Source organism: Microplitis demolitor, chromosome 3 (assembly GCF_026212275.2).
Source record: "Microplitis demolitor isolate Queensland-Clemson2020A chromosome 3, iyMicDemo2.1a, whole genome shotgun sequence".
Classification (NCBI taxonomy): domain Eukaryota; kingdom Metazoa; phylum Arthropoda; class Insecta; order Hymenoptera; family Braconidae; genus Microplitis; species Microplitis demolitor.
The window spans coordinates 24,287,594-24,301,570 of record NC_068547.1 but is presented as its reverse complement, the minus strand read 5'-3'; the positions used below and the strand labels follow the sequence as shown (position 1 = coordinate 24,301,570).

At 26.8% G+C, this 13,977-nt stretch overlaps 1 protein-coding gene across 2 annotated transcripts; it reads right to left on the bottom strand.

The window, feature by feature from the left end:
• Positions 1-60: 60 nt before the first annotated feature.
• LOC103571988 (protein bark beetle) lies at positions 61-13,952 on the bottom strand. Of its 2 annotated transcripts, XM_053737540.1 has the most exons (7): positions 12,754-13,952; positions 9,278-9,807; positions 9,042-9,211; positions 2,598-8,919; positions 2,397-2,522; positions 2,237-2,263; positions 61-2,100 (listed from the first exon to the last, which is right to left on the bottom strand). In XM_053737540.1, the coding sequence occupies exons 1-7, from the start codon at positions 13,129-13,131 to the stop codon at positions 453-455; spliced, it is 9,201 nt and encodes a 3,066-aa protein (XP_053593515.1). In that variant the 5' UTR covers positions 13,132-13,952; the 3' UTR covers positions 61-452. The 2 variants fall into 2 exon arrangements, with proteins under 2 accessions (XP_053593515.1, XP_053593516.1); XM_053737541.1 differs by lacking the exon at positions 2,237-2,263.
• Positions 13,953-13,977: the final 25 nt, after the last annotated feature.

The window sequence follows — 13,977 nt, the reverse complement described above, 5'->3', positions numbered from 1 at the left end:
TATATATATATATATATATATCTAAACATCTTTTCTTAAATTAACAAAAACGTTTGGCAGTATATAAAATAAATCCTCTCATCAATTTACATATTCATTCAATTAATTTTTTTACATTAATTATTTATTTCAAGTTATTTATAATATCAAGACTATTATTTACTTATTTAAATTAAACAATCTAATAAAAAATATTCCTAATAAACATGCATACGTAAAATAAAAAAAAAAAATATGAATTTATTGATACAATTAAATTTAATAATATTCATAATAATAATAATAATAATAATAATAATAATGATAATAATAATGATAACAATGATGATGATGGTAGTAGTAGTAGTGAAAAAAAATAAAAAATTAAAGAGCATTACTTATCAATAATAATAGTTAAATAAAAAAATTTTTGTACTTGACGAGATATACATGTATAAATATATACTTATATTTTACATGGCCGTTTCCAACGGTTGACTTTTACTCCTAGACTCAGCAGACAATTGACAGAGTTCAGTTGGTTCATTAGACGGAAGAAAATGATCAAAATTTGTTTCCAAAAGTGCTTCACTTTTAGACCGTAATGGTTTTTCGTCACCACTGTCAAGATTTGTTTCAAGTAGTGTACTGCTTTTTGGTCGTTGATCATAATAATATGTTTGGGGTGGTGTTACAGGAGAAAAATATACTGGAACAGGCTCTGAAATAGGTGTTGTCGGTGAATCATCATTATTAATATATTCCAATGGTTGTTGATTATAACGTTGAAATTCAATTGGTGAATTATATACTGAAGTTGGTTCAATATCACGTTTTAATTCACTTATTGAATCTGATGTTGTTAAACTTGAATTTAATGGCAGTGTTGATGTATTATTATTGTTATTATTATTATTATTATTATTATTATTACTAGTATTCATATAGTCAGACTGATGATGAGATAGAGGAGTTATTGGTATATCATCATCATCGTTATCGTTATCATTGTTGTTGTTATTATTATGAGAAATAATTTGACAATTGTTTACAGATGGCCAATTACTATTTGTTCGTGATGTAAATGTTGAATGATTACGAAAACCATCATTTCGATAAGCTAAATCAAATACTGAATTATTATTATCAATATGCATAGATGATGATGATGGTGGTGGTGGTGGTGGTAATGGTGGTGATTGAATATTTTGATATTTATTTATTGATATATCTTTAAAATCACTGGTACTTGGTGAATAACGTGGATTATGAGCTTCATAAACATCATAACTGTGATTATCTTCAATTGATGAATTTAATTGTGATTTATCCATTGAATCAATACTTCCACCAGTATTTAACATTTTTTTATAATCTAAAGATCGTGATGTTAATGTATCTGTTGATTTTGTTGAAATAGGTTTTCTTCTATAAGCTAATTCAGTAAAACCAGATGTTGAACCAACAGATCTAAGTGAATGTAATGATTGACGAATTGAATTTCGTCGTTCAAGTCTTTCTATTTTACGTTTTTTAGATTTAGATATCCAAAATCCAATAGCAAATGCTAAAAGAGCAATAGCGGCTCCCATTGCACCAAGAACACTTATAGCAACAATATCTTTTCTCCATGATAAAGGATCAATATATACTTTTGGATCTATTTCACAAATAAATGGACTTGGTTGACTACAATGATCTATTTCAATAGTTTGATATGTAAATGTTGTACATTGATCTACACGTTCTAATTGTTGTATCCATACTCTATCTGAATATTCAAATCTTTCTTGTTGTCGTCGTAAAAATTTCCACAATTTTAAATAATCACCCATAATAAAAGGCATTGATGCATTTGCTATTCTACAAAATTCACGTGCACTGTAAAAATCCATTGGAGCACCAATATAAATATAACAAGTATCACCAACAAGATCCCAACCTGGTGGACATTTTCCACTTAATACTGATTTATTACTATTATGATATGGATTATATTTAACAACAAGTAATTCTGGTGAATCACTACGATCTCTTATTCTTCCAGCTACAGCTATTGATTCATTATAACCCCACCAATTAAATTTTGCATCAATATATGATCTCATCATTTCCAAATGGCTAATAAAAAAAAAAAAAATAAATAAATAAAATAATCAATACATTATGTATGGTATGAAAAAAAAAAAAAAATCACTAATAATAATTTTTAAGCTTGTAAAAAATATGTCTTTAAATAAAAACAAATTTTACTCACTTATCAAATGATATCATGTTGATTACTCTGTTTATATAGGCATGCATATGCAATATATAGATATATAAAATATAAAAAAAGAAAAACAAATAAATAATTTTAATACTTAAATTTATCTACATTAATACAAAAATAATTAAATAATTTAACAAAAACTTACGTTGATCTGTTGATAGTTTGCATTTCATAATCATTGTCAGGATTAAAAAAAACATTATCAACGTATTGTTGTCCTGGTGTACCAGCAATTACAGTACTGCGTCCATTTCTATCAATAGCATAATTTCTATATAGAGAAAATAAAAAACCAAGTTAATAAATTTTTATAAAAAAATAACAACAACAACAATAATAAACTTACTTGTAAAAACCATTGTGAGTTGTACTTTGATAAATTGGAAGGCGAACACGTTCAAAACCTGATATTACCAATAAATGTAGACCAAGATTAGCGTGTAAATAATTATAAGACATATTACTGACAACTTGTTTAAGTACAATATTGTTATCGTATGGTGCATAATTTTTAATAAAATAATTTCTATATATTGTAATTTCTTGATAAGGGCTACTTTTACGACCCTCAATATATAATGCCGGTTTGTTTAAATTTTCAGTAAAAAGATTATTATTTATCCATCCTTTTAATGATGTTGCTGAACCACGTGAATCTGAACGAATAAATAATCCTCCAGCTTTATTATTACCAATTAAATTATTTCTAAAATACAATGATTGAGTATTTTGTATATCAATTGTTATTGCAGCATCACAAGTTGTAAAATTACCATAATATTTTTGACAATTATTTATAATTTGATTACGTTCGATTGTCATTATTGCATTAACTTCACCAGCACTTGTATATTTAATGCCTTCATAAATACAATTTGATAATACTGAATATGATATATTATGTTGTACATCACGATTAAAACCAATTGCTGATATTGGTAATGTTAAAATTTCAGCAATAAAACCATAAATACCACTAGCACCATTTGCAAATAATTTAATACTTAAACTTGGTCCTTGAGTTGTAAATAATTTATTTTCATTTTTACTATCAAATTCAAGATCAATTATTTTACGTGCTGTTATATTATAAATATCACCATCATAAAGAGTTATTTTATCTAAATGATTTTTATTATTATTATTATTATTATTATTATTATTATTATTATCATCAGTTAAATTAAAAATATTAAATTGTAATAATCTAAAACCAAATGGTTTAGCACGAAATGAACTTTTAAATATTTTAACACAATTTACTGGATTATTATCATATTTATAATATATAATAACTCGTTCTTCAATTTCAATTTCTTTCATTGTATCACACATATCAATCATACTAAATAAATTATATGGTATATTTAAATTTTTTAATGGTGTAAATGAACTTTCTTCAGCTTCTCTACCTTCACCAGTAAGTGATGCAATATTTATACCATTACCTAAACTATCATTAACAATGTTAAATAATAATTCAATATTATTACTTGGTGATATTATATTTATTCCATGATAACCACTTTGTTCAATAGTAACATGAGATATTATTGGATTTTTCATAATAGCTTGAATTGCTGGTGATTTTTCATTATGAAGTATTCCAGCTCCAGTAATATTTATATATTTTAATATTGATTCAACACGACGTACTGTTTCATGAGTTTCAATATCATGAAAACGATGCTCATAAAGATAATTTTCAAATTCACTATTAGCAATACGTATTCCACCCCAATAATTATTATATTTAATATCAAGATTACGCTTACCACAATGAATAAATACAAATTTACCATCCCAAGGGCAATTATATTTATTACCAAATAATTTATCATCATTTAATCTTAATTTACATTCTTCAAGATTTTTTTCATTACCAATACACTGTATTGGCTCTGGCCATGACCAAATACGTGATAAAGATCCTGGATGAAATTCATAACGACGATAATGATTAACATAAGTATTTATAGGATCATAACCCAATTGATGACAAGCAACTTGGCCATTTCTTTCAGTGAATTTAATATCACACAAAGGTATCCACTGTAATGTTGTACTATTAAAAAATTCGATAAAACCTTGATTACTTGAACTCGAACATATTCTATCTTTACACAAACGTATCGTTGTTGTTGTTGTTGTTGTTGTTGTTGTTGTTGGATTTATATTAACAATATCTTTTGATTCATTGTATTGTTTTTGTTTAATTGGTCTCATTATTATTTCATGTTCTTTAACTCCAACAGCATTAAGTGTTCCAAGTACTAAAATACCAACATTTGGTGAAAATTCCATAACAACACCTGGATAAATATTAAAAACAGCTTGTGGCATTATTGTTATATCAGAATTAATAATATAAGGTTCGGGTCTTGGATATAATTCAATATTATCAGTAATACGACCACCAAGATTATCAAAATTAATATCTTTTTTTATTTCCCAAGAAATAGATATTGATGAATCAAATGAATCACTTGTTAAATATGGTCTAAAATCAGCAATAGCATGATTATTCCAATCATCAAAATCAAATATCATTGATTTTATTTTAGTATCATTTGTTGTTCCCCACCAATTTTCACTAACATCTATTTTATTATTTATTTTAGCTGTTTTAATACCAGCTAATAATTCATAATCAATATTATTATCACCAAATAAATTTCTATTTATTTTAACTTTTTGAATACCATCAAAACCAACAACATAACTAGGTAAATTTTTTTTGTTATTATTATTGTATTTAATTGAATTATAGTAAAAATTAGCAGAAATTTCACCTAAAATTTCCGATTGACTGTCTATTTTAAATTCAACCATATAATTACAATTATTATTTTCAATACGATTATGATCAATTTTCATTTTTTTTTCCATTCCACGAATTGAAATTAAACCATATTTACAATTATTATTATCAAATATATTACGAGTTATATTTAATGTTGCATAATGACCATCAATTAAAAAACCAAACATATTATTATTTTGCCAGGTATTATTTATAAAATATAATGAGTGTGTAAAATTTTCATTATATTGCCATACATATGGTAAAGATATATCTAAACCACCATTTTTATTTCTTTCAATAGTATTATCTTTTATTATCCAATGAAATAAATTATTTGAATATCTCATATCACGACTAAATTGTACAATACCACGTCCATTATCTGTTATTAATGTATTATTTATATGAATTGTAATTTCGGAAATATTTGACGATAAATAATTCCAATATGGTGAATTAATATAAATAGCTTCCTCGAGATTATGAGATAATTCACAATTTATAAAACGTATTGTTTCATTTGATTTTCTTAAATAATGATCACCTAATTCATCAATATAACGATTATAATATGATGCCATTAATCCTCGTTTATTATTTTTTATTTTTGTTTTTGATATTATTAATGTTGGAATTGGTCCTTTAACAATACGATTACGTATATCTTGAATAGGAGCTGGCAATGTTGTTAAAACCAATACTCCACCTCCAAGTGCATTTAAACCGCTGATATATTCAAGAATAATAGTAAATGAACTGGAAGATACAGGAAATATTGATAAATCTTTAGTAACATCCCAAACATTATTATTATTGTTGTTGTTGTTGTTGTTGTTGTTGGTGGTGGTGGTGGTGGATATTGATCGTGGAGAATCATGTATTATTATTTTTTCTGTACTAAGATTTTCAATTGGATTAAGTAATTGTATACCAATAACATAACCAGGTGTACATCTTATTTGAATTAAATGTCGCACATTTTCCCCTATTTTTTTACCAGTAACAATATATTTTATTTCACCAGTTACAATATCGATATTATCAATTGTTTTTGGTATTATTATTGGTTGATATGGATTATCAATATTAGTTGTTGAATCAAATGATTGAATAAACCATCCTGATAATTCTCTTTGTTTAATAGCAGATATTGATGGATTATGTCTAATACCTGAAATTTTATTATTTTCAATAAAACAATTTAGTATTTTAAATCCCAATTGTTTAAAACTTATTCCACTTCCTCTATTATCTAAAAAATAACTATTTTTAATAGTATTTACAGCATCTGCTGAAAATATATCTGAATAAATAACACCAAGACCATCTTGAAGACTATTTGATATTTTAATTCCTTCTAATGAATGACGAGAAAAATCAATTTGTAAAGCTGGTTTTAATGAATTTGTTGTATAATCTAAAAGACCAGCTCGTTCTATTGTTATAAATTGTAAATCACTTCGATCAGCTAATGGACCAAGGCGTACACCAGCCCAACCAGCCTCTAAACATTTAACGCCAACATCATTATCATGAGTACATGAATATTCAAAATTATCCCAATTTTCAAATTTACAATTTGTTATATCAATATCATATTCAGTACATTTAACATTTGTTATTATTATATCTTGATTTATTCCAGCGTCAGGTATATTTGATCTTTCAAGATTCCAATCATCTGGATCAAGAATTAAACCCAATTGATGACAAACAAGTGCTGCATCTCTTATAGTCCAACCATAGTTACAAACAGTACCCCATTTTCCTTGAATACGAACCTGTAATCTTCCTTCACGATTTGTTTTACCTCCCAACAATCTTACTGGTACTCCAGTCAAATCATCAGGTGGTAAAGTCATCATTGTAATATTTTCATCAGTCATAGTTGTTGCATCATCATAATCATTATTATTATTATTATCATTATCTTCATTACTAATTGTTTCATTTATTTCTTCAAATGGTAATATATTTATTTCTTCTTTTAATGTCATTATAATATTATTTAAACCTTTACCACGTGCTTCAAGTTTACCAGCTATCATCATTCCAACAGCTGGAGGAAATTTTAAAGTTACTCCTGGTTTTAAAACTAATTTACCACCTGGTCGTACATTTATATCACGTTCAACAATATATTCACCAGCTGATAACATTTCTAATCCATCAACTTCACCTCCAACAAAATTTGTATTAGGATTAAAAAATTTTGGTATAAATGATGAATGTGATATTATTGTATTGGTTGCTGGATTAGTATTATGTAATAAATATGGTAAATATTCAATTTTAGCTAAATTATATCTATCTTTACGATCAAAAATTCTTTCTTGGATTTTTTCTTCATCTATATCACTTAACCAATTATAAGTACAATTTATTATTTTACTTTGATCCTCTAAATGTGATCCTATTTCATATTTTGAATATAAATTATTCAAAATATTACGATAAATATCAACATTTGCTGAAGAAACAACTAATACAGCTGCAACACGAGATCGTGGAATTAATTTTGTTATTTGTTGTTGTTGTTGTTGTTGTTGTTGTTGTTGATCGAAAGGCTCTTTTATAATATTATTTCTTAAATAATTTCGTGTAAATATTATTTTTTGTACATCACTGTAAGGTGATAATCCAATACTTACAACAAATACACCTCGATTATCATCAAAATAATTATGTTGAATTAATATATTTCCCGGTAATATATTAAATTCTTCATATAGTGGATTACGTATTAATAATCCACCATAAGTATTATAATTGAATTGATTGTACTCAATTTTACCTTTTATATTTAATGCTGGAGTTAATTTAATACAAAGTTTAAAATTTTCAATAAACATATTGTGTCCTATTTGAAGATTCATAATACCATTATTATATTTCCAACTTGATTCAATTTGTACAGCAGTTTCTGAACTACTATTAAAACAATTACCACTAATATTAACATATGATATACCTGTTGAGTTACCAACAAGTACACCAATGTCTTTATTTCGAAATATTTCAGAATATTCAACAATTGTTGTTTGATTAAAATGTAAATATTCAGTTGATAAACTATCATTTAACCAAACAGCAATACCATATCCTTTATTTGATGAAATTGTTGTTTTAGATATATTACGATTACCTCCTGTTACTGTTATATTAATACCATCAGCATAATTATAAGATATTCGACTATTAGTTATATTAATATCTGGTACACCATATAATACATGAATACCAGCAACATGATTATTATTTGAAACTGAAGTATCATGAACATATAAAAGAGAACGAAGTTTTTCAGTAGCTATTCCACGTCCATTATTATTAGCAATAGCACTACTTGTTATATTTAAATCATAAAGTTTATGATAACCAGCAGATAATTTAACAAAACTAATCATTTGTGTTCGTGGTTGTGCATTAAATTTAAGATATAAATTATGACGAGTTGTTGTAATACTTTGTGGCAATGTTCCATTTCTTATATAAACACGTGCTAATAATTTATCATTAATACTAGTACCATCATAAATTTCAATTGTTCCACTGTCATTACGATCAGTTTTCATTTGTAAAAATTGTAAAGTCAACACATGCCCTGGAAGTGTTAAAATACGTTGTCGACATTCTTTTGAATTTAATCCATAAATATTTTGTTCCATTGATACAATAATTGGAAATGTTTGACTACTTCCCACTGGAAGTGTACAAAGATCATATATATCTGTTCTATCAAGTCTGTCATCTGGTTTTTCATCATGATTTACATATTTTATACCATCAGCTCCATTATCCAATACTACACAATTTTCAATGTGCGTTAGTCCAGTTGAACTATTTACATAAATTCCATATCCTGTAATTTAAACAATACAATATAATACAGTAAATTTACTATATTTATAATAATAATAATAATAATAATAATAATAATAATAATAATAATAATAATAATAATAATAATAATAATAATATTACCTCGATTATTACGAATAGTACAATTAGTTATGGCAATTGGAGCCTCAGGTAAAGTTATATTGATACCCGTAAAAGATGAATAAAGTATTGAAACCCATTGCATACGAGGTGGAACACCTTCCACATGTAGAGCAGATGTTACATTATTTTCTCTCCCAGTACCAGCATATCTAATAAAAATTTATTTATAAATAAATTTAATAAATAATAATAATAATAATAATTATAATACATACTTGATATTTATATATCGAAGAATAGATTTAGATTGTCGTATGTAAAAAGTATTATCTTGAGTCAAAGGATTGTCGTAAGGGGCATTTTCAAATTTAATACCACGCCAATGTTTTTTTGCTTTACTTGATCCATCATGAAATGGTAAACAAACAATCGCTAAATCAGGATGGTAATCACAAACACCAGCACCAAGCTGTCTAAATGACCAATTTTTACAGTCTTGTAGAGATGATTCGATACCCCGACACTGTGGCTCTTCATAAAGTAGTCTTGGATTTTCTGGCCATTGTCTGTCAAACCAACTTGACCATTTTCCACCTTGAAATCCAAGCTGACGACAGGCTATTTCATAATCCGCTCGGGTCCAATTTCGTGAATTTGTGCAAACTGATCGCCATAAGCCCTTATGAAAAAGTTGGACTCTACCCTCAAGGGGACTTGGCCCATCCACCAGACGAATCGATCGAGACTCTGGTAGACCAAGCGATGTCTCCGAACTTGTTAAAGATATTTCAGCATCCGGCTCTCCCTAAAATTCATTTTATAATAAATTATATAATTAATAAGAAAGAAAGAAAGAAAGAAAGAAAAAAAAAAAAAAAAATTAAATTATAAAAGCTAATAAAAGATAATTATTTAATTTAATTGAAACAGTTATAATATATAACTTAGGTCATAAAGGTTAATTCTGGTCGAGAACTTTAAATTACTCTTTAACTTTACTGAAAATAGTATACAGAAGCATAAATTGTTAGATCTTTTTTTAACTTTCAATATTCAATTTTATGTTTATAATTAGATGCATAAATATACTTTTAATAGGGTCGCAACTTTGTTTTTGTCATTACATCACGCTAGATATTATTTTTTAAAAATCACTAAAATTAATTGATATATGTTTTTTTTTTATCATGTGTAAATCAGCTTTTAAAGATTGCATAGTTATATAAATATGGTTATACTATATTCTTGAGAAATTGGCGCATATTAATCAGAGCACATAGTGATGTAGCTATCGCTAATATTTTATAATTGAATCAGTGAATGCATAATTTTAACTATTATAAAATAATAATATAAACCTTGATAATGTTATACAAGATTTATATATATATATATAAACAAAGTAAACAACAAGTTTGACGCATTTTAATTACATATATCAGACAGGTGAATATATTTATACATAAGGTCAAATATAGGTGTAGTACATAGTATTAAAATTATTATTATTATAATCAACAACAAAAAGTCATCAACCGAAAATATGTGCGGTAAAATTAATACTTTTTTTTTTTTAGCTATTCTTTTCAAACTTCCGGCATATTCCCGCAAGTTTCGGGCCACTGATCTTTACGGTTGGTGTACGGTCTGTACGGTTTGTATACGGTGTATCCACCAACTGGAACTTTATGGTTTCCATTGTCAAGATTATATATTTTTTCTCAGTACTTGCAGCAATAAACACAGTTTCTTTATTTTAAGCTATTTTTATCTATTTATTTTATACATGTAGAATAAAGATTATCGCAAAATTATAGATATATTGAAGCAAATTTATAATAAGAGTAAGGATCATGGTGAATGAGTAACCCATTCATCAGTTTCTGGTATTTCCGGCGATAGGACAACTCTCCCTACATATATATAATTTGATACGGCATCAACAGGCATTTCATTATCTTTATTTTATTATTATCTATCTCATTGTTTATTACATTTCAATAAATTCATCAATGAATTATTTTAAATAAAGTCAGAAATGTGGTCTTTTATTTTGGAAGAATATTAGTTTATAATGTATATCGTCATCAGAAGCAGAAAAGTAAAAAATGATATATATCGAGTTACACATATAATACTATCTGTAACATTTTATATATATATATATATATATATTTTATTTTTTTAATTTTTCTCTTACTCTTGTGTGAATGCACTCAACACTCAATACTCAACGGTAGTTCTGAAACAAAAACTAAGATTTCTCAACGGTTTTTATTAAAAATATTTTATTATTTAAAAAAATATAATCTTAAAAAATAATAAATGGCAAAGTAATTTATACGTAAAAAAAAAAAGGGGGGGGGGGAAATTATTATTTATTAAGAACCCGTAAGTAGAAATTCAAGTGCTTTTCTTTTAACATAAATATTATATAGGAATTAGGATGAAGATAAACTTGCACACTAAGTAAATATGTACGTTAATTGTATTTAAAGTATGCGTGTGCGTGTGAACGAGTGTTGGAGTAACGGCTAACGTCACTAAGTTACGGTAATTAAAGTAATAAGCTCTGTTTTTTATTCTTGTATAGGATCAATTGTACACAGTTTAAATTAGTCTAAGGTTACTCATCCTTAATCTTTTGTAATGTTTATTTCGTTATATATGATTTATTAAATTAACTAATTTATTCCATCTCAGTAAATATACATTATTTTACTCTTAATTGTCGAAATTGTTGACAGTCAATCATAACCGATGAGTAATTCATCATTATTCTCTCGTATTATTATCATTCATTGATATATCTCAAAAATAAATAATAATAATAATATCTTAATTGTTAATAAATTCAGTGTTAGTGAATGAATCACAATGAGAATATTGAACTGAATCATCTTGACTATCATAATAATAATAATAATGGTAATTACGATAGAGGGTGTTTAATTTTTTTTAGTATTATCTTGAAATATCCGGATTGTAACTTTAGTTGATGAGTCGTATGCTCCGTTTTAAGTGATAAGATAAATTCACACACTACATATCACACATTGATATAAAGGTGTTGGATAAATAAAACTAACATTTTTACCTAAGATATAATACAATGTAAATCAATATCACTGGGAAGGGAAAATGCATTAACTAAAAAAAAAAAACGTTTTAATCCAATAATAATAAAAAAGATTTTCTCCGAAATACATTTAGTTGTACCTTTTTTTTTTTTTAAGTCATTGTAAAAATACGGTCGTAAATTTAAAATCATTTATTGTATACAATTTTTATGAGTTGAAAGATATACATAAAACTTTTTTTTATCATTACAAGGCAATCTTTTTTTTTTTAAATTCTTAAGTCTACCTATTTTAATGATATGAATTTTCATCACTATGGAATGTAGTTAACTACTACAACCCACCCACTATATATATATATATATAAAACATTAAATAGACAAAGAACATTCTCAAGTCCATTGAGTATATCCTGCATAGAGCGCAGAGCACACACAATACAGACTGGAAAGTAAAGTGTGTACTTCAGGTCGTCCAATGCATTTCCTCTCACTCAAAAGTTATAATAAATAAAATAATTTAACTTAAATTGCTATAGCCAAGTAGTAAATATTGTAAGTAAGTAATAATTATAAAAAAAAAAAAAAAAAAAAAAAAAAAAAAAAAAAAAAAAAAAAAAAACTATATATAAGTAAACAGAGGTGTGCAGTATGCAAATAAAATAAAATTACCTTTGCTGTGATAACTCCTCGGACAGTAATTCCGACCATAGGTGAAAACCTAATTTCCACTCCAGGTTCAATTACAAGTTGTCCATCTTTTTCAACAAAAAGATCTTCTCGCAAAATATACGGACTAGAGGATCTTTTAAAAATCCGTTGTCCACTAATAATGTGACCACCAGGTAATTCATTGAGCTCTGTCGCGTCATTGTTCTCAGGTGCAGATGGTTCTGTATAGTAAATGGACGGAATGTCTGTTGAACCCTCTGGAGCCTCTCGGGCCACTGGGTTCTCCGGTTTACTATAACTCAAACCAGTCAGACACACAATTGTCCATAAAAACAACCATAAAAATTCAATTTTATGTCGACATATATTTTGATTCATTTTTTATATCTTTATTATTATTTACAGTTTATTTAGTTTATTAATTCTGAGAGATCATAACATTATCATCCCAAGTATTTATTAAAAAAACAAAACTTAATTATTATTATTTTTTCATTGAAAAACATGATTATTTTTTATATAAAAACAAAGAAACTTTTCACTTTTCACTGAGAATTTATATGTATGTATATACATAAAAAAGCACATAGCACACACATATAAACACACACACACACATACACTACACGCTTACGTTCGATTAAATAGACTGATGCACTCTCCGTGATCCGTAAATTCACTTTCCAGTCATTTCCAGTATTTGCTCATCCAAGACAAACTTGGATTTGTGTAGGAGGAGTAACCAGTAACTCCAGGAAAATCCACATAAGTATTATAACTTAAACTGACTTAAACTGGCAATATATAATTGTTGTGATTCATGTAATGTAGATTTTAAAAAATAAAATTTTAAGACAACTCACTCAAAAAATGACATTGTTGTATATATTAAAATAAATAACCGTGAGGAAAGAATCGTTATTATTGTTGTTGTATAGGTTGGTTGGTTGGTTGGTTGGGTGGGTGCGGTTTCTGTTTCTGCACTGGTGTATGGTAGGTATGGTGGGTATGGTGCTACCAGGGATTACTACTAACAGCAACGAGCGAGCAACAGCTTGTTCTACAGTCAAAAAGACGCTCTTTCCTCTTTACTCTTTCTTCTTTCCTCTTTCCTCTTTCCTCATGTTAGCTGTTAGATGTGTTTGCTGTGCTTGCTATACTATAGTACTATACTATTGCCAGATTGCCTGTATGTCACTCAGGCTTGCTCACCGGCTCACGGCT

What these genes read in the sequence shown, in the direction of transcription:
- LOC103571988 (XM_053737540.1), bottom strand. Translation starts at nt 13,131, where the DNA reads ATGAATCAAAATATATGTCGACATAAAATTGAATTTTTATGGTTGTTT. An exon ending in GAGGAGTTATCACAGCAAAG is followed by an intron (nt 9,808 to 12,753) that starts GTAATTTTATTT and finishes AATGAATTTTAG; the next exon opens with GGAGAGCCGGATGCTGAAAT. An exon ending in TACTATTCGTAATAATCGAG is followed by an intron (nt 8,920 to 9,041) that starts GTAATATTATTA and finishes TTTAAATTACAG; the next exon opens with GATATGGAATTTATGTAAAT.